The following is a 22,949-nucleotide window of genomic DNA, read 5'->3' as shown; positions in this document are numbered from 1 at the left end:
GCAGGTGTCAGTTGTGTTGTTAGTCCTTCAAAATTGTAGTCTTCTTCTGAACAAAGGAACATTATGTAATAGATACAAAAATATACAATCAAAAGAAAATAATCTAGTGCAATGACTCAGCCATCATCCACACACTGTTGGAGAGCATGACTTGGTTCCGCTCACTGTATGTTCTAGTGGCCAATTAAAGCAGAAGGTAGTTTATGAGTCGATTATAATCATAAGTCCACAGAAATATTTTCGTTTTCTTAATTGTATAGGAACTGAAAATAAAAATGCTTCTATGAAGTGCTACGTCAGTTATAAAAAATTTATTTCTTATTTACATAATAAAATAAAATTGCTATATATCACACTTACTTCCATCTAGGAACTTTAATAAAATCACTTTCTACTGTAATGTGTTTTTCACCTGATTTATGAATACTCTGAATAACTTTTCATTTCTCACAGAATATGAAACTTGTGAACGCCAGTACAAAAAACAGGAACTCCCTCACAACTCACACTAGTCTCTTGATGGAGCTCCATAACTATAATTCAAAATTAGCCAGTCACTGCCTGCTTACTGATTTAATACTGCTTCTCTATATGACTCAATATTCTTCAGACACCACAACAAACAGTTACTTCTACAGATATATTCTCCTTCGGTAATCTTCGTGGAAGACAATACAAGGGAGGAGTTATTGCTGCAAGCTACCTACTGAAAACTTGTCTCATTTCTGGTAGCTCATATGTAACTGATTACATTATAACAATAGCATACCATACACCCACACAAATTCAGCATGAAAGGCTGAAGAAAATTATGACAGAAGGATATCCCCATCTTTGCCATTGCTGACAATGAGCTGTTGGAATTGTTTAACTAAGTCAGCATTCTCAGTCAGAATTTGGGCAACTTCATCCTGAATTGCCAGTGCATCTTTGAGGCTGCTGCGCAAGACAGCGTAGCGTCCTGAACTGGAACGGTGTCGTCGTTCCATCTGTGAAAAAATTACAGTTGTAAGCAACAAGGCATATTAATTGGCAAAAGTTTTTGCTTACTGAAGGACTTGTTTAAATACTAAATATAAATAATTAATTTGTTTGTCTTTATGAGATAAAATAACAGATTGACTACAATATTTAAAATCAAGTGAAAATAGATCTTGGCATAACACATTAACAAATAAACAGCAACTCAGATGGGGGGGACAGAGGAAGTATTAGAAATTAAATTATTTATAGAAAGATACCAGTTACTTTGGAATAAGGCTGGGCATCTCGGACATATTCCGAGTCGTGGCCACCTTTGTGCTCAGACGGCAAAGACTACCAAATCCACCGGTTAGTTCCTCAACCGTTAGGGGTAAAACTCAATGGGACCTGGGGCAAGTAAGGCTAGCAACCTGCTTCCCTGGTAATATAAATATGATGCTGGCAACAAACAGAGTAAAATGCCTCGGACCTTTGGAGGTGACAGAATCCCACCTATAATTGACAAACCAGGAACTCCTAAGATACGACTCGGCAAACGAATGGTAACAATATGGGGAGCTATTAATATCAATGGGGACTACTCTGGGAAGAAGGTAGAGCTGGCAGAGGCTGCAAGGAAGATGGGGTTGGACGTTTTAGCTGTTAGTGACATTCGGGTAAGGGGTGAGAAAGAAGAGGAAGTGGGAGAATACAAGGTCTACCTGTCAGGAGCCAAAGCAGGAATAGCACAATGGGGTGTAGGGCTTTTCATCAGGAAAGAAATGGAACCCAGTGTAGTTGCAATAAGGTATGTAAATGAACGACTGATGTGGATAGATTTGACAGTGTCTAGCAAGAAAATTAGGATTGTGTCAGTATATTCGCATTGTGAAGGGGCAGATCAAGATAAGATGGATAGTTTTTATGACGCACTCAGTGATGTAGTTGTTAGAGTAAAGGACAAGGACAGTGTTCTGCTCATGGGTGATTTTAATGCCAGGATTGGAAATCGAACAGAAGGGTATGAAAAGGTTAGGGGTAAATTTGGAGAGGATATGGAGGCCAACAGGAACGGGAAACAGCTCTTGGATTTCTGTGCGAGTATGGGCTTAGTAATCACAAACTCCTTTTTTAAACATAAGAACATTCACCGGTATACTTGGGAAGGCAGGGGAACCAGATCTATCATTGACTATATAATAACAGATCAGGAATTCAGGAAGGCTGTGAGGGACACACGTGTATTCAGGGGATTCTTTGATGACACTGATCACTATTTAATCTGCAGTGAAATTGGTATTGTGAGGCCGAAAGTGCAGGAGGTCAGGTCCATGTGTAGGAGGATAAGAGTGGAGAAACTTCAGGATAAGGAAATCAGACACAAGTACAGAACAGTGATCTCAGAAAGGTACCAGTTAGTTGAATGTAGTCAATTGCAGTCACTGGAAAAGGAATGGACAAGGTACAGGGACACAGTACTAGAAGTGGCCAAAGAATGTCTGGCAACAGTAGTGTGTAAAGGTAGGATGAAGCAAACAGCTTGGTGGAATGACACAGTCAAGGCAGCCTGTAAAAGGAAAAAGAAGGCATATCAAAAATGGCTACATACTAGAAACCAGGTAGGCAGAGAAAGTTATGTTGAAGAAAGAAACAAAGCCAAACAGATAATTACAGCATCCAAGAAGAAATCTTGGGAAGACTTTGGAAACAGGTTGGAGACCTTGGGTCAAGCTGCTGGAAAACCATTCTGGAGTGTAATTAGCAGTCTTCGAAAGGGAGGTAAGAAGGAAATGACAAGTATTTTGGACAGGTCAGGAAAACTGCTGGTGAATCCTGTGGATGCCTTGGGCAGATGGAGGGAATATTTTGAAGAGTTGCTCAATGTAGGTGAAAATACGATCAGTAATGTTTCAGATTTCGAGATAGAATGGGATAGGAATGATGATGGAAATAGGATCACATTTGAGGAAGTGGAGAAAATGGTCAGTAGATTGCAGTGCAATAAAGCGGCTGGGGTGGATGAAATTAAGTCGGAACTCATCAAATACAGTGGAATGTCAGGTATTAAATGGCTACACTGGATAATTGAAATGGCGTGGAAGTCGGGACAGGTTCCATCAGACTGGACGAAAGCAGTAATCACACCGATCTTTAAACATGGGAACAGAAAAGATTGTAACAACTACAGAGGTATCTCTTTGATCAGCGTTGTGGGTAAAATCTTCTCAAGCATTGTTGAAAGGAAAGTGCGAGTATTAGTAGAGGACAAATTGGATGAAAATCAGTGTGGGTTTAGGCCTCTTAGAGGTTGTCAGGACTAGATCTTTAGCTTATGGCAAATAATGGAGAAGTGTTATGAGTGGAACAGGGAATTGTATCTATGCTTTATAGATATAGAAAAGGCATATGTCCGGGTTCCTAGGAGGAAGTTATTGTCTGTTCTACGAGATTATGGAATAGGAGACAAACTTTTGCGAGCAACTAAAGGTCTTTACATAGATAGTCAGGCAGCAGTTAGAGTTGACGGTAAATTGAGTTCATGGTTCAGAGTAGTTTCAGGGGTAAGACAAGGCTGCAACCCGTCTCCACTGTTGTTCATATTATTTATGGATCATATGTTGAAAACAATAGACTGGCTGGGTGAGATTAAGACAGGTGAACACAAAATAAGCAGTCTCGCATATGCGGATGACTTAGTTGTGATGGCATATTCTATTGAAAGTTTGCAAAGTAATATTTCAGAGCTAGATCAGAAATGTAAGGACTATGGTATGAAGATTAGCATCTCCAAAACAAAAGTAATGTCAGTGTGAAAGAGATATAAACGGATTGAGTGCCAAATAGGAGGAACAAAGTTAGAACAGGTGGACGGTTTCAAGTACTTAGGATGCATATTCTCACAGGATGACAACATAGTGAAAGAACTGGAAGCGAGGTGTAGCAAAGCTAATGCAGTGAGCACTCACCTATGATCTACTCTCTTCTGCAAGAAGGAAGTCAGTACCAAGACTAAGTTATCTGTGCACCGTTCTATCTTTCGACCAACTTTGTTGTATGGGAGCGAAAGCTGGGTGGATTCAGGTTACCTTATCAATAAGGTTGAGGTTACGGATATGAAAGCAGCTAGGATGATTGCAGGTACTAGCAGATGGGAACAATGGCAGGAGGGTGTGCACAATGAGGAAATCAAAGAAAAACTGGGAATGAACTCTATAGATGTAGCAGTCAGGGCAAACAGGCTTAGATGGTGGCGGTGTTACACGCATGGGAGAAGCAAGGTTACCCAAGAGATTCATGGGTTCAGCAGTAGAGGGTAGGAGGAGTCGGGGTAGACCAAGGAGAAGGTGCCTGGACCCGGTTAAGAATGATTTTGAAGTAATAGCCTTAACATCAGAAGAGGCACCAATGTTAGCATTGAATAGGGGATCATGGAGGAATTTTATAAGGGGGACTATGCTCCAGACTGAACGCTGAAAGGCATAATCAGTCTTAAATGATGATGATGATAGAAAGGACAAAATGCAAACTTCTGTGAAACACAATTATAAAATTAGTTTTTCCATTTGTTATTCAATCAAAATAGTATATCTTGAAAATGAATTTATATGTCTGAATAGTGTAACGAGAATGTACGATACTCATAGGAAAAACTGCATAAATAAAATACAGGAAATGAGACGAGCTAGCACTTTGAAATTCCTTTTTGTCTGCTACACATTTTGTGCAATATCATATACTCCCCAAAAGTGATATCAACCATTCTTATGAAAAGTTGACACATTACCAAGTGGAGGAACCATCAAACTGTCTTGTAGTAAACCAAAATGTCAAACATCTTCTACAATGATAACAGGTTTTCTTCCTTTACAGAAGATCTTTGGACACACAGTAGTTACAGGGCAACCAGTCAGTTTCAGGTGCTGTGCACAGCATTCATACGTGACTGATCGACACTGTGAACAGTACCTGTGAGTGACAGGTTGCTCTGCAACTACTACTGATCTGAAATTGTTCCGCATCTGACAAAACAATGTGGAAAAAATGTGCTAGACTGTTATTATTGTTGCTGCTGCTGTGGTCTTCAGTCCAGAGACTTGTTTGACGCAGCTCTCTGTGCTACTCCATCCTGTGCAAGCTTCTTCATTTCCGAGTAACTACTGCCACCTACATCCTTATGGATCCGCTGTGTATTCATCTCTTGGTCTCAGTCTACAATTTTTACCCTCCGCGATTCCCTCCAATGCTAAACTGGTGATCCCTTGATGCCTCAGAATGTGTCCAACCAACTGATCGCGTCTTCCAGTCAAGTTGTGCCACAACTTCCACTTCTCCCCCCCCCCCCCCCCCAATTCTATTCAGTACCTCCTCATTAGTTCCATGATCTACCCATCTAATCTTCAGCATTTTTCTGTGGCACCAAATTCCAAAAGCTTCTACTCTGTTCTAGTCTAAACTATTTATCGTCCATGTTTCACTTCCATACAAAAACTTTCAGAAAGGAATTCCTGACACTTAAATCTATACTCGATGTTAAAAAATTTCTCTTATTCAGAAACACTTTCCTTGCCATTGCCAGTCTACATTTTATATCCTCTCTACTTCGACCATCATCAGTTGTTTTGCTCCCCAAATAGCAAAACTCATCTACTACTTTAAGTGCCTCATTTCCTAATCTAATTCCCTCAGTATCACCTGTTTTAGTTTGACTACATTCCACTATCCTTGTTTTGCTTTTGTTGATGTTCATCTATTACCCTCCTTTCAAGACACTGTCCATTTCATTCAAGTGCTCTTCCAGGTTCTTTGCTGTCTCTGACAGAATTACATCACCGGCACACCTTAAAGTCTTTATTTCTTCTCCATGGATTTTAATTGCTACTCTATTTTTTTTTTTTTTTCGTTTCCTTTACTGCTTACTCAATATACAGATCGAATACAATCAGGAATAGGCTACAACCTGTCTCACTCCCTTCTCAACCACTGCTTCCCTTTCACGCCCCTTCACTCTTATAACTGCCATCTGGTTTCTCTACAAACTGTAAATAGCTTTTTCCTGTATTTTACCCCTGCCACCTTCAGAATTTGAAATAAATTATTCCAATCAACAATGTCAAAAGCTTTCTCTAAGTTTACAAATGCTATAGACATAGATTTGCCTTTCCTTAATCTATCTTTTAAGATAAGTCATGCGGTCAGTATTGCCGCGTGTGTTCCAACATTTCTATAGAATCCAAACTGATCTTCCTCGAGGTTGCCGTCTACAAGTTCTTCCATTTGTCTGTAAAAAATTCGTGTTAATCTTTTGCAACCATGACTTATTAAACTGATAGTTCCATAATTTACACACCTGTCAGCACCTGCTTTCTTTGGAATTGGAATTATTAAATTCTTCTTGAAGTCTGAGGGTATGTCGCCTTTCTCATACATCTCGCTCACCAGATGGTACAGTTTTGTTATGGCTGGCTCTACCAAGGCTATCAGTAGTTCTTTCAGTACTCTGTCAAATTCTTCACGCAGTATCATATCTCCCATTTCATCTTCATCCACGTCCTCTTCCATTTCCATAATATTGCCCTCACGTGCCCTTGTATACACTCTCTACATACCCTTCCATCTCTCTGCTTTCCCTTCTTTGCTTAGGACTGGTTTTCTGTCTCATCTCTTGATATTCATACAGGTGGTTCTCTTTTCTCCAAAGGTCTCTTTAACTTTCTTGTAGGCAATATCCATCTTACCCCTAGTGACGTATGCCTCTACATCCTTACATTTGTCCTCTAGCCATCCCTGCTTATCCATTTTGCATTTTCTGCTGATCGCAGTTTTAAGATGTATGTACACTCCTGGAAATTGAAATAAGAACACCGTGAATTCATTGTCCCAAAAGGGGAAACTTTATTGACACATTCCTGGGGTCAGATACATCACATGATCACACTGACAGAACCACAGGCACATAGACACAGGCAACAGAGCATGCACAATGTCGGCACTAGTACAGTGTATATCCACCTTTCGCAGCAATGCAGGCTGCTATTCTCCCATGGAGACGATCGTGGAGATGCTGGATGTAGTCCTGTGGAACGGCTTGCCATGCCATTTCCACCTGGCGCCTCAGTTGGACCAGCGTTTGTGCTGGACGTGCAGACCGCGTGAGACGACGCTTCATCCAGTCCCAAACATGCTCAATGGGGGACAGATCCGGAGATCTTGCTGGCCAGGGTAGTTGACTTACACCTTCTAGAGCACGTTGGGTGGCACGGGATACATGCGGACGTGCATTGTCCTGTTGGAACAGCAAGTTCCCTTGCCGGTCTAGGAATGGTAGAACGATGGGTTCGATGACGGTTTGGATGTACCGTGCACTATTCAGTGTCCCCTCGACGATCACCAGTGGTGTACGCCAGTGTAGGAGATCGCTCCCCACACCATGATGCCGGGTGTTGGCCCTGTGTGCCTCGGTCGTATGCAGTCCTGATTGTGGCGCTCACCTGCACGGTGCCAAACACGCATACGACCATCATTGGCACCAAGGCAGAAGCGACTCTCATCGCTGAAGACGACACGTCTCCATTCGTCCCTCCATTCACGCCTGTCGCGACACCACTGGAGGCGGGCTGCACGATGTTGGGGCATGAGCGGAAGACGGCCTAACGGTGTGCGGGACCGTAGCCCAGCTTCATGGAGACGGTTATGGAGACGGTTGCGAATGGTCCTCGCCGATACCCCAGGAGCAACAGTGTCCCTAATTTGCTCGGAAGTGGTGGTGCGGTCCCCTACGGCACTGCGTAGGATCCTACGGTCTTGGCGTGCATCCGTGCGTCGCTGCGGTCCGGTCCCAGGTCGACGGGCACGTGCACCTTCCGCCGACCACTGGCGACAACATCGATGTACTGTGGAGACCTCACGCCCCACGTGTTGAGCAATTCGGCGGTACGTCCACCCGGCCTCCCGCATGCCCACTATACGCCCTCGCTCAAAGTCCGTCAACTGCACATACGGTTCACGTCCACGCTGTCGCGGCATGCTACCAGTGTTAAAGACTGCGATGGAGCTCCGTACGCCACGGCAAACTGGCTGACACTGACGGCGGCGGTGCACAAATGCTGCGCAGCTAGCGCCATTCGACGGCCAACACCGCGGTTCCTGGTGTGTCCGCTGTGCCGTGCGTGTGATCATTGCTTGTACAGCCCTCTCGCAGTGTCCGGAGCAAGTATGGTGGGTCTGACACACCGGTGTCAATGTGTTCTTTTTTCCATTTCCAGGAGTGTATTTCTTTTCACCTGCTTCATTTACTGCATTTTTATGTTTTCTCCTTTCATCAATTAAATTCAATCTCACTTCTGTTACCAAGGATTTCTACTCGCCCTTGTCTTTTTACCTATTTGATCGTCTGCTGCCCTCACTATTTAATCTCCCAAAGCTACCCATTCTTCTCCTAATGTATTTCTTTCCCCCGTTTTTGTGAATCATTCCCTAATGCTCTCTCTGAAGCTCTCTACAACCACTGGTTGTTTCAGTTTATCCAGGTCCCATCTCCTTAAACTTTACCTTTCTGCAGTTTCTTCAGTTTTAATCTGCATTTCACCTGGAAATGTCTTACAATTTGAAACCTGGTTCCCAAAGCTCTGTCTTACCATTATACAATCTATCTGAAATCTTCTGGTATCTCCAGGCCTCTTCCACATATACAGCTTTCTTTTGTGATTCTTAAACCAAGTGTTAGCTATGAGTAAGTTATGCTCTCTGCAAAATCCTAGCAGGTGGCTCCCTCTTTCATTCCTTACCCCCAGTTCATATTCACCTACTACTTTTCTTTCTCTTCCTTTTCCTACTATCAAATTCCAGTCACCCGTGACTATTTAATTTTCATCTCGCTGAACTATCTGAATAATTTCTTTTGTCACATCATCCATTTCTTCAATCTCCTCATCATCTGCGGAGCTAGTTGGCACATAAACTCGTACTTCTATGGTAGATGTGGGATCCATGTCTATCTTCGCTACGATGATGCGTTCACTATGCTGTTCATAATAGCTAATCCATGCTACTATTTTTTTTATTCATTATTAAACCTACTCCTGCATTACCCCTATCTGATTTTGTATTTCTAACCCTGTATTCACCTGACCAAAAGTCTTGCTCCTCCTGCCAGAACATCACTTATTCCCACTATATTTAACTTTAGCCTATCCATTTCCCTTTTTGAATTTTCTAACCTACCTGCCCAATTAAGGGACCTGATATTCCACGCTCCGATCCGTAAAATGCCAGACTGTACTAAAGGGTATTTCTCACATCAAGCATTAACAACATACTCATAACAAGCATATGGAGTGGCCAGATCCAATTAAAATATTCACTGACAAGTCAAATGTAACTGATCAACTAGGTGCGGCTGGCATCATCATCTGTAGGAGTTTCGAAGCATAATAACATTCTTACTTACTCAGAAAACATTACTGTTTACCACAGAGCACAACCATTGTGCAAACTCTCCAGTTTGGCTGCTTGGGGTGAACAAGACTTTGATCTTACCTGCCTTGTTAAGTGTCTTCAGCTGCCAAAGACTGTGGTCATGTATGTATTGCATTTGCATGAGAATGCATGTGCGTGTTGTCTATTTTTGATGAAGGCCTCATTGGGCAAAAGCTCACTTTCCAACAGTCTCTTTGTTGTGAACAGAGTTACAACAGTAAATATTTGAAGGTATTAAAATTCACTACAGTACCATATTAAAACATCTCTCCCTTAGAAAAAGGCTTCCTAATGGCACAATTAGTCAGCTTCAAAAGTGCTGTGTCGCCCGAACAATACACAGCCAGGGCAAAAGCACCACAGCCGCAAAGACGCAAACTGGTGCATGCGCCATAGAAACTCGCCACTTGCGCGAGTTCCACCAGCACCACGGGCAACGCTGAGGATGAAGAAATTGACTTCACCTTGGCCAATTGCCAGCAGAGTACAATCCAACAATGACTGGATGACAATGAACAAAAGCCTACTCGGAAGAGAGAAGAGGAGCTCTCGTCCACTTGGTTATATATCTTTGGCCAGGGCTGACTTACACAGGGAAAGTTATTAGTTAACTCTTAGAAGTGAGCAGATAGGTGTTCTAAATTACATTTCCTATGTACTGTCAAGTTTACGTACTATTATTTGCACTTAGCCATTATGGGCCTTTTTTGTGTTATATTGGATGCAGTGTCGCAGACTTAATCATTGAAAAAGTCACAAATATACGTAAACCTTTGTAACTCATTTGTGTGACTTTGTTACTAATTTGCTGGAGTGTTGCACAACCTTCATTCCCCTGGGGCATAGCTGTCTAATAGTGGCAGGGAGAAATTGTGTTAGCAGTGTACTGCACCAGAAGCCACTTCACGAACTCACAAACTTGGACTACCATGACAACAGTGGCAACTCAGCCTCCACAGAAGATGTGACGAGGCCTTTACAAAATTAGCAATGAGGGTTTACAAAATAAAAAACATGGAAATTCCAGCACAATTTTCCACATAATAAGAACTCTTGGGCCTGGCACAATTTTCCACATAATAAGAACTCTTGGGTGTGCAGCTACAAAAGCCCATCAAGAAGGTATGGAGCATACATTTCATAAACAAATGACAAACACAGTACCCATGCAGATAACTTTTCTGCCAACAGCACACATCAAAATGAGCCTCTGAGGTGGAATACTTCCTTTTAACCCTCCCTAAACCATATCTGACAGCCCCTTAACATCCCTCAATAATACAATGAAGAGCCAAAAGAAACAGGTACACCTGCCTAATATCATGTAGGGCCCTGCGAGCATGAAGTAGTGCTGGAGAGAACTGATATTACGAATCCTGCAGAGCTGTCCACAAGTCCGAAAGAGTACGAGGGAATGGAGATCTCTTCTGAACGGCATTGCAAAGCATCCCAGATATGCTCAATAATGTTCATGCCTGCAGAGTTTGGTGGCCAGTGGAAGTGTTGAAACTCATAAGAGTGTTCCTGGGGCCACTCTACAGCAATTCTGGATGTATGGGGTGTCGCACCGTCCTGCTAAAATTTCTGAAGTCCATCGGAATGCACAGTGGACATGAATGGATGCAGGTGATCAAACGCGATACTGGCATATGTGTCACCTGTCAGAGTCATATCTAGACATAACAGGGGTCCCGTATCACTCCAACTACACACCATTACAGAGCCTCCGCCAGCTTGAACAGTCCCGTGCTGACATGCAGGGTCCATGGATTTGTGAAATTGTCTCCGTGCCCATAGACGTCCATCCACTTGATACAATTTGAAATGAGACTCGTCCGAACCACGCAACATGTTTCCAGTCATCATCAGTCCAATGTTCATGTTGACGGGCCCAGGCAAGGTGTAAATCTTTATGCCGTGCAGTCATCAAGCATACTCAAGTGGGCTTTTGGCTCCAAAAACCCATATTGATGATGTTCATTAAATGGTTTGCTCATTGACACTTTTTGGTGGCTCAGCATTGAAATCTGCAGCAATTTGCGGATGGGTTGCACTTCTTTCACGCTGAACATTTCTTTTCAGTCATCGTTGGTCCTGTTCCTGCAGGATCTATTTCCGGCTGCAGCAATGTCAGAGATTTGCTATTTTACTGGATTCCTGATATTGACGGTACACTCTTGAAACGGTTGTGCATGAAAATCCTCATTTCATCATTGCCTGGGAGATGCTGTGTCCCATCGCTCGTGGGCCGAGTATAATACCACGTTCAAACTCAGTTAAATCTTGATAATCTGCCATTGCAGCAGCAATAACCGATCTCACAACTGCGCCAGACACTTGTCTTATGTAAGTATGGTCTTATATAAGAACCATATTCTGCCTGTTTACATATCTCTGCATTTGAATACGCATGCCTGAACCAGTTTCTTTGGCACTTAAGTGTATGAAGTGAATCTGTCTGAAATGGTAGTACACATCTCTGCTATATACCCCTCTATTAATGAAGTCAAAACGTGATTATCAATAACCCAAAAAAACAACATCATCACTATCCCACGTGATGACTGGGTGTTGTGTGATGTCCTTAGGTTAGTTAGTTCTAGGGGACTGATGACCATAGATGTTAAGTGCCATAGTGCTCAGAGCCATTTGAACCATTACTATCCCGAACAGAAATAAGTCGTAAAAACCCAAAGACCAACAATTTTATGCCTCCTAAAACCCTTTGTCTTACCAAAACTACTCATGTACTTCCACTATCATCCCCAAACCCTCTAATGATCCCCTACATTTATGTAATTCCCTGCTCACCTCTTTACAGAATGAAAACTAATCAGTTACTGCACATTGACAAACTCTTGTTTCATGCCTGGCATATGCAACTGAGGAGTGACAACAAAAATGATATTTCAAAGCAGCTATATCATAAAGACTCAGTCTCAACCTCTAAAACCCTGTTTTCATCTGATGGATCCCTGTGACACCTCCACATGTAGCCACTGAAAGAATGTCGGCACAACACCTACTTCAGTCTAATATCACTGTCACACATGTGACATTTACAGTATTCCTCAATGACATCTGGCATTTGCAAAAATTTAATGATTGATTCTGCATCTCCCATCTCACCCCACATCATTCAGCTATTAAAGGTTAATTTTGGATCCGAGCTGCAAAAAATAACACAAGAAAATCACAACCAAAATAATGAACTAGTCAAAAAAGCATATACCACAGACTATATATGATATAAGAAACAAGTGAATATACCACATAAATATAAGAATACATATGTCACACAACTATAAGACAAAACATAACATTCGATGACTGAAAGAACTTACCGCACAAACAAAAATTTCAGTCCCAAAAATAAAATTAGTTTACCCACAATCCAAAATACATATAAACTGTGTATATAATTCACAGTTCACATAAACTGCAATAACAGTTTTCTCCAGTTACTAAGATAACCACAGATAGGAAGACTTCACAGTGTAAACAAATGCCCAACACTTGTTGACTTGTACACTACATTTCAGTCTGCACCTTGGTCTCATTGGGAAAAAACTATACATCTTACGTAAAACACAAGCTACACCACGTTCTCCTCAATGGAATGCCATCTCCATTTGACCCACATAGGGCTTGCAAACAACACAAGAACTAAATAAAGCATAATTTAAAAACAGCACACACAACCGATATCTACAACAGAAACTTACAAAGAAACACCTCAGGCAGCATAATTCTAACATGTGATATCAAATGGCTCTGAGCACTACGGGACTTAACTTCTGAGCTCATCAGTCCCCTAGAACTTGGAACTACTTAAACCTAACTAACCTAAGGACATCACACACTTCCATGCCCGAGGCAGGATTCGAACCTGCGACCGTAGCGGTCGCTCGGTACCAGACTGTAGCGCCTAGAACCACTCAGACACACTGGCCGGCTAACATGTCATATCAAACTTCGTAGAACACTAATGGGGCATGTTGTTCACTAGGTCCAACATGGCTACATCCTGGCCATTTACAAAAATGGATTTTCTCACCCTTAAAGTACAACAAAACTTGATGAGTGTAACCCAACCACATGCCTATTCAGAAATTCATCAATAGTCTGGATGATGCTGTTAAGCACAAATGCTTTTAATTTGTTTTTAAAACATTCCTTATCTGCCAGCAACTTTAATTCACAAGGGAGGGGGACAAATATTTTATAGCTGCTTGCTTTGCTCCTTTCTTTGCAAGAGTAATGTTAAGTAGTGGATACTGGAGGCTATTTTTGTGTTGTACTTATGAATACTACTACTAGTTTCAAATTGTACCTCATCTGTCACAAAACCGAGCGAGGTGGCGCAGTGGTTAGCACACTGGACTCGCATTCGGGAGGACGACGGTTCAATCCCGTCTCCAGCCATCCTGATTTAGGTTTTCCGTGATTTCCCTAAATCATTTCAGACAAATGCCGGGATGGTTCCTTTAAAAAAGGGCACGGCAGATTTCCTTCCCAATCCTTCCCTAACCCGAGCTTGCGCTCCGTCTCTAATGACCTCGTTGTCGACGGGACGTTAAACACTAACCACCACCACCACCATCATCATCTGTCACAACAAACTACACAAGAGAATAAATGCATTGTGAGGCTGTTATAAGTATGCCTATTTTTTAAATTGTTTCCTACAGGAAGTTTGAAGACAGCCATGAGACACTATCCTTACTGAACATTTGTGTGTAATGGATACTTTGTGTCTATAAGTGGAACTGGGTAAGATAATTATTCCATGTGATATCATTGAATGGGAGCATAAAAAGTAAGCTAATTTTCTAATGCTTTCTTCACTATAATCATCAATCATGTGAAGAGCAAACATTGCTGAACTCCCAACATTTTACGAGATCTATACCATGTAATTCTCAATTCATTGCTGATCAATATGCACATACTAGAATTTTGAACAGTCAGTTTTACATATATCCTTTCCCACATTCTGTATTGTTATAAACGATTTATCTTGCCTTGAAAAGGACTGAATAATTTGTTCCTTTTAAGAACTGACAGTCCATTTATTACTACTCTCGCTGCAGCTCTATTCAACTTTTATTATGACGCTTGTATTATCAGTGAAAAACATTATTTCTGCTTTATCAGAGTACTGTGGAAGGTCACTTACAAGAGTCAGAAAAGGGAGTAGTTACAGAATTGAATCCTGTAACCTTGTGGAACAGCTGTGTTAGCTTCTCTTGGCTGAGAAGAAGAGTCAACATTAAATCTGCATGAGCTATCTAAAATACCCTTTGCTTCCTGGCAGTTAAATATGAAGCTGAACCACCTATTGTATCTCAAAAGTCATAAACTTCTAGTCTTTCATTCCAAAGTATACTAAAGTTTGCATAGTTTCTTTAAAAAAAAACTATCTGTAGATATCCTGAACATTCTAAACTACCGAGACTTTTGAGAAGCAAGAGAACAATGAAACAGCCTACAGTTATTAATACCTGTCCTATTCCTCTCTTAAAGATGGGTCTAAAATGGCATACTTAGATGTTTAGTCTGCCTAGGAAGACAGCTTGTCAGAGTGCAATAACTATATGAGAACAAAATGCTTTTAATGTTTTGGTTGAAAAGTTATCAGCCCCATGAGAACTTCTGCTTTTAAAAGAGCCTTAAGTTTGTTAACATGGTTAATCCACATCAACAACAGTTCTCCTACATTCTTCTTCTTTTGGTGCCTATCCGGTTCAGATGTTGGTGGTCATGATTATTATTCTTTTCTTGTTGATAGCAACACGGAATAGTTCTGCTGAAGACACAGCTAACCAGCATCTAAGGTTGTCAAACCAAGATATACGTCTTCTTCCAGGAGCTCTTTTGCCATTGATTTTCAAACTCGCGCTTTCATATGAATCAGCTGCACAACAATTGGGATTCACGATATCCAGCTTTATGGCGCTATACGATAAGCTCGTTTATTTGAAAAAAGTTTATGGGGCCTGAAGATGGCAAAATGATTTGCCAAAACTGGTTGCTTTAGAAATAAAATAAAATGTCTTAAAGTGCATGGCTGTTGGTACAGTTTATTGAATTGAAAAATATAGTGGAGATGTTGAATCGCAGACAGGCACGAAAGAAAGACTGCTGAACAAGTAAGCTTTCGGCCAAAAGGCCTTCTATCCTTTTCAGAGAAAAGTCATCATTCCATCTTGGGTTTTCCATTGTTTGTTTGTTATAATCAAAAGAAAACAATGTTTGGGAGAATAAAGTAACAAAGATGTTTAACCACGACATAATCCACCTGAAGCCTCATAAAGTACTGAGATTTAATGGCAAAAGATGTTACAATGGAACACAGCTTCTTTTTAGAGCTTCAATACAATCTGTGTAATAGCACAAAAGTTCCTCGGTGTAACCTCTTCCAAGCTGTGGAGAGGGTTCCTAACTGAATAGGTATAATTATAAAGTGTAATGAATATTCAACTGAAACATACTACTGGCAGCTTCCTTGTAATTTGGTTGGGATTTAAAACAACAAAATACAATGGCTACTAACAGGTGTTGGTTCAGTGGTATGTACAGCAAACACCATACTGATCATATTATGCAACTAATAATTTTCTTGATGCGGGGGTCCACAGATCTTATAAACAGATTAAAGGAACACTTTGTTCTGCAAAGTCTGTACTTCTGTATTATATTTTATTTTCTGCTAGTGGCCTATTTCAACCACTTGATCATTTTCAAGATATCATGCACATATGATTGAACATGATACATTGTTATCTTACATGGGACCAAAAAACTTCAAGTGTGCATCTGCTGCAGCACAACTGGACACGGCATGACACACCCCCTGTGGAATCAAGCATACCAGTGGTGTTGTAAAAACTGACTCACATGCATGCAGATTAGTACATTTGATTTCACAAAGTATTCTGAGCTATGTGGAATGGGTGGATAACGATGTTTCGACCTAAGTGTTTGCTCACAACCTGCTGGAAGAGATGAACTGAAAACGAACACGTGGACTGTTTTGATTGCCAATGTATCAAGTCCCATCATATATACATGATAGTTCGAAAATGGCCACATGGCTACAACTGACCAATGGCACAATATAAAATATAGTACAAGAATATAGCCTCTGCCTTTAATCATGTATCTAGTTTTACCTTTATGAGATAAGGGGTCGAGAGGAATATTATGTACTGATCATCGACTTTGATCAGTGACATAATGTTAATGGCTGCTGTGATGTCATTTTGATGCATATTTTGACAGTTTGGTTGTTAGTTTGCAAAGCCAAATAATATGAAAACAGAGTTGAATGTGGTGGTTGTGACACACTGATCTGCAGCTTAGTCTGAAGTATGTGTTAGGTTTGAAGGTGACAGTTTGATTGTGAGGTAGTAGAACTAATGAATGTGAAAGCAAAAAAATCTAATCTAGTACAGATTAGGTTAGAAGGTGAACAGTTTGGTTGCGAGTAGGTGAAGCCAAAGAATGTGACAGCAAAAAACCTGGCTGTGGTGACAGACTGGTCAGTAACTTAGCCCTTTTGAAAAAATTGCCATTTATATGACATTATAGTTACCATGGTGTTTATGACATTTGAGCATGTTTCCTATGTCACTTGTCAAAGCCAATGACTAGTACTGAATATTCCTCTTTATCCAAGATAAGCAACGTCTACCAACTGTTTCTACGTTACAATAAAACTTTGACCAGTTCTTGTCTTTAACCTGAAGACTGGTTTGATGCAGCTCATCGTATTATCCTATTCCGTGGAAGCCTCTTCATGACTACCACAACCCACATCCATTTGAATCTGCCTTCTGTACGACTTACCTTAGAAGAAAGATTAAGAAAAGGCAAACCTATGTTTCTAGCATTTGTAGACTTAGAGAAAGCTTTTGACAATGTTAAGTGGAATACTCTCTTTCAAATTCTGAAGGTGGCAGGTATAAAATACAGGGAGCGAAAGGCTATTTACAATTTGTACAGAAATCAGATGGCAGTTATAAGAGTCGAGGGGCATGAAAGGGAAGCAGTGGTTGGGAAAGGAGTGAGACAGGGTTGTAGCCTCTCCCCGATGTTATTCAATCTGTATATTGAGCAAGCAGTAAAGGAAACAAAAGAAAAATTTGGAGTAGGTATTAAAATCCATGGAGAAGAAATAAAAACTTTGAGGTTCGCCGATGACATTGTAATTCTGACACAGACAGCAAAGGACTTGGAAGAGCAGTTGAACGGAATGGACAGTGTCTTGAAAGGAGGATATAAGATGAACATCAACAAAAGCAAAACGAGGATAATGGAATGTAGTCAAATTAAATCGGGTGATGCTGAGGGAATTAGATTAGGAAATGAGACACTTAAAGTAGTAAAGGAGTTTTGCTATTTGGGGAGTAAAATAACTGATGATGGTCGAAGTAGAGAGGATATAAAATGTAGACTGGCAATGGCAAGGAAATCGTTTCTGAAGAAGAGAAATTTGTTAACATCGAATATAGATTTAAGTGTCAGGAAGTCGTTTCTGAAAGTATTTGTATGGAGTGTAGCCATGTATGGAAGTGAAACATGGACAATAACTAGTTTGGACAAGAAGAGAATAGAAGCTTTCGAAATGTGGTGCTACAGAAGAATGCTGAAGATAAGGTGGGTAGATCACGTAACTAATGAGGAGGTATTGAATAGGATTGGGGAGAAGAGAAGTTTGTGGCACAGTTTGACTAGAAGAAGGGATCGGTTGGTAGGACATGTTTTGAGGCATCAAGGGCTCACAAATTTAGCATTGGAGGGCAGCATGGAGGGTAAAAATCGTAAAGGGAGACCAAGAGATGAATACACTAAGCAGATTCAGAAGGATGTAGGTTGCAGTAGGTACTGGAAGATGAAGAAGCTTGCACAGGATAGAGTAGCATGGAGGGCTGCATCAAACCAGTCTCAGGACTGAAGACCACAACAACAACAACCTCTAATGTTTTATTTTTAAGAATTTGTTACACAGAGTTTGAATGTCGGCATTAGACTATGTACTACAGATCAATCTGTTATCAAAATATTTCATTTCACATTTGTTTGCTTTGCCAACTAACGACGGAGATGTCACCTTAGATAAGATGTACTTTTTGTTCCTATTGATCCATAATGAGGAGATCCTCTGGAATGAGGAACATGTCAGAAAACAAGAATACACAATAAATATTTACAAAATAAGAACAAGTACACTAATGTACCTTCCACAGAGGCCAAATGAATTACATTTAAAAGTATATACACCTTGTCACCAAATATTAACCTACAACGCAAGCAATACTATAGATCAATCTATCATCACAAACAGAATAACAGGAGGGGGAAGGGGGGTTGTGCAAGTTGTCATTATCACATTCTAGCCCAACACAACAAATCAATAATAAGGAAACCACAGGATGCGGCCTGTCAGCACAAAATTAGTAGCCTATGAGACAACTACAAACTGGAAACGATTTTGTTTTATTACAGAAGTGCAGACATGTGTAAATCTAATGCAACACATTCATAAAAATATACACATTTATGGCCATAGGCCTACGCAATAATGCAGAACATAACCAATAGTAAATTCGGAAATACGGAAGGGTCCGATCCCGCCCGTCTGCTTTGACCCATGACGTCACAAATATGGCGGAAACAAAAACAAACACACACACTTTCCACAAGAAGCCTAATGACACTAACGGGACAAGCGCGGGAAATGGGGTGTTTTGGGTGGGTGGGGCAAACGAAATATAAACAAATTTAGACACCTTGCATAGCTACAACGTGTAAGTGAAGACAACCATGCATGAATACCCACCCACCTCCCCAGGGGTCGTAACCCCTGCAACCCATAGAAGATAAAGATGCTTCAGTAGCTGATTAGTGTTTTTTGTCTTTTAAAAAAAAAAAAAATCTCACGGGATAGAACAAACAGATCAGAAAGATAAATTTAATAAACTAAAACAGAAATTGGAGGAAACAGATAATTAAAATAAGTAATAAGTGTTTTTAAATTAAAAAAAAAAATCTCACGAGATAGAACGAACAAATCAGAAAAGTAAATAAAATAGAACTGGAGACAGCCACACTCAAACCAAACTCCGCGCCGTCATGACGTCACAAACAACAACACCCTTACGTCACGGGTCAAAGCCGACGCATGGGATCGGACGCTTCTGTCGACCCGTAAATTCAAAATACTGAAAATAAAAACAGAAAGCACAGTGCACTACCTGATAAGGTATGTCCTTCCCTTGCTCAATAATTTCTTGCAATCGAGAGTGGAATGAAGTATCCTCATCATGCAGCCGCGTAGCAAACGTATCCAGGCGACTGCTATAACAAGCAACATCTTTGGCAAGAATTTCTGCTTGCAGAAATACTGTTTGTGCCATCTTGTACCAATCAGCAAGACAATCTGCTATGTGAGCATGCACAGGAGACACTTCCTTTTCCAATAGGTACCTCAGACGTTTTGCAGCCTCAGCTACTTTTACTCTCTCTAGGGCATGGAACTGCTCTTCATTATAAGTAAGATTGCGTGCTGCTCTGTCTCGAAGGAGATGCTGCCATGAATCTCGTAAACGCGATACAAGTGTTGCTGCCCTAGCTGGTGCTCCAGGAGAGGGTGGGGCACCAGCTGCACTAGTCCACTCACGCCGCAGGGCACCATCAGCCACACAGCGCCGGCGAAGCTGTGTTGCTGCTGGTGCCAGCCCTGACTGCAGCTCTCGGGTCACTGCTGATGATTCCAGCTGCCAGTCTGTCACAGCATCATCCATTGACTTCCCCATCATCTGAAGCAGTACCTTCACAGAATGCTGTGCACGGTCTGCTGTAGAGACAGTGTTTAAAATGTGTCGAGTCACTTCTTGTGCCCTTTCCACCTGTGAACAAACATTGTCAAGTGATTGGCAAACCACAGCCGAGAACTGTTCTGCACACATATGTGTCAGTTTACAAGAGCGATGAAGCCTTTCTATGCGCCTTTTGAAAGCATGCCCAACACTACAAGCACTTTTAGCCAGGCTGGCATCATTTTCTACAGACACTAAATTTGGAAAAGTTGGAAACTTTGGTAATTCAACATCATAATAAGCTGTAACATTGTTGTTCTCTCTGCTGAACAGCATTATAGGATCATCATCTCTTGTATTTGGATAACCTCTTCCTAAAGTAGAGGTTTCAATATAAGAAAGTAAATGCTTCTCTTGGAAGATGATAATCTGGCTTGCAGGTGAAACTTCAGTCTGCTCCATTATTAAACTCTGAAATTGGTCATATGTATCTTCTGGGTGGAGATAAATTCTAACAGAATGTGTCCGGTTCACATGAAACAAGTGAATTAACTTCCTTGATAATATACCTGTGACTTCAGAAAAGAAACGATCAAAACTCCATATACGTTGTGCATCCACTTCCAAAAGACCTGCCAGGAGGGGGGTTATAATTTTCTTCAAACCTCTACTTAGCTGACAACTGTCTGGCAGCTCTCTGCTCCATTCAATAGGCCCACTTTCTGATGTCTGGCATCCAGAAATAACTCCAGATGCCTTCTTAGTTGTTATGTAATACATTGTCTCTTTGTTTTTCCTGCCACCAAACGGACGGAACGGTAAGTTTCCTGTAGCGACGTGGTACAAAGTGACACCTATAGACCAGAGGTCCACTGTCGCACCAAAAGTCTTTCCAACTGGTTTTCGCAAAACAGCCCTTTCGTACATATCAGGATGCAAATACTCTTCTGTTCCATACAAGGACATGAACTGTTGGTCTTCTTCCAGTTCTCGTGCAGCACCAAAGTCGGTCAGTTTATATACAGTCCTCCCATCATCTGTGATGAACTTCATTATGTTTCCTGGCTTCAGGTCCCTATGAATGAGATTATTGTCACGAAGATGTTTCATTCCAGCTGTAAGATGTTCCAGTACAAGTAAAAACTCTTCTTCTTGTAATCCGTACGTATTTTCCGGATCATCAAGTATGTTAAAGAGACTGCCACCTGTACACAATTCCATAACAATCACTTTTCCCCTCCCCTCCTGATCTTCTTCTATTGCCAGGAGTTTAACGATGTTTTCATGTTTTACTTTCTTTAGCACTTCGAATTCCCTAACCTGCACATCAGGTGGTCTCATCTGACTCAGCTGATTGAATGTCTTCACTGCAACAGGCTCCCCATTATTTTTATGTACGCCTTGATACACAGCTCCAGTTGCGCCTTTCCCCAACACATTTGTTGTGCACCAGACATAATTCGTTGAGCCTCGTAGAAAAGACATCTTGTTTTAAAATTTGAGGCAATATTTACACGATAAACACTTCAATACACAAGGATTCTTCTTCTTCTACACTTCCACTTCCTCGTTCCTACACCCACAACACAACACAAACCACAAAGTCATATGTCACAAACAGCAATCTCGCACATATCGATAACAGACTGTCGAGAGTTATTATAGATCGATGAAATCACAAGATAGATAATGAAAAAAACATAGCTGATAGCATATCTGATTTAACGCAGATCACTTCTCATAATGATAGCTGAGGCTCGTGGCTACGAGCATCAACTCCTATGAAATTCGACGCAGAAGGGGGATGATGAATATGGGTTTAATATTTATCTTGTCTATAATTACAATTTATAAGAAAACAACTCCTTTTGCTGCGTGCTAACGCAGTAGTGATATAAAAAAATTATAATAACTCTGCCGAATTGTGGAGTGTGACTACGAACAACTAATGTAACGGTCTTGCGAAAACATGACTCATATATACTTCTACACCCACATGCATTCTCTGCAAACCGCTGCGCTCTGAACTTAATATAATTGTCTTCGCGGGCCTTACGGGATCGGTTTGTAGAGGGCTGCCGTTTACCGGTATTCCTAGATTCCTCACTTAATACTAATTCTTGAAATGCTGTAAGTAGGCTTTCGTTAGTTAAATTCGGTCAGACTTCAACATCTTTCATTATTTTCAGTTACAATTATCTCTTCATAAAAACAGCTGCGATTACCCACATGAGAATGTTAGTTGCGGCAGTACTGATGGCATATCACCGAAACCAGTGCGATTATCTCTAACAGTAAGCAGCTCCAGAAATCGCGATGAATTTGCGTTAATTGGGACATCTGACATCATTGAAGATTGATGTGATCCAAAACATTATTAGGAAAGTATCCATTCCTCTGTTAATAGCGTAGTTTGCGCCTTCTTCCCTCCACAAAGAGTGTCACACAGAACACTTCAAAGGAGAGGGAGAAAGGAAAATTCCCCTGTAGGATAGAACTGAGGTAAGGAGCACATGAATACGTACAAAATTAAAAAAATAAAGCCTTTGGAATCACAGGCACCCTTTCTTAAGCAAAGAAAAAAAAAGAATTTTAGGAACTAGCAATAAATAAACCAGCAGGAATTTTCTCAGAACTCTGCAGGTGGAGGACATTAGACAAACAAGTAGGCAATATTTGTCTGACTTC

General features: G+C 41.0%; 1 protein-coding gene across 1 annotated transcript; it reads right to left on the bottom strand.

Annotated features, from left to right (window-relative positions):
- Positions 1 to 296: 296 nt before the first annotated feature.
- Positions 297 to 21,918, bottom strand: LOC124798016 (serine/threonine-protein kinase TBK1). Its single transcript, XM_047261213.1, has 2 exons — positions 19,698 to 21,918; positions 297 to 989 (listed from the first exon to the last, which is right to left on the bottom strand). The coding sequence occupies exons 1-2, from the start codon at positions 21,744 to 21,746 to the stop codon at positions 810 to 812; spliced, it is 2,229 nt and encodes a 742-aa protein (XP_047117169.1). The 5' UTR covers positions 21,747 to 21,918; the 3' UTR covers positions 297 to 809.
- Between the last annotated feature and the right edge of the window lie 1,031 nt (positions 21,919 to 22,949).

This window comes from Schistocerca piceifrons, chromosome 5 (genome assembly GCF_021461385.2).
Source record: "Schistocerca piceifrons isolate TAMUIC-IGC-003096 chromosome 5, iqSchPice1.1, whole genome shotgun sequence".
Lineage (NCBI taxonomy): Eukaryota > Metazoa > Arthropoda > Insecta > Orthoptera > Acrididae > Schistocerca > Schistocerca piceifrons.
This window is presented reverse-complemented; position numbering and strand designations above follow the sequence as displayed.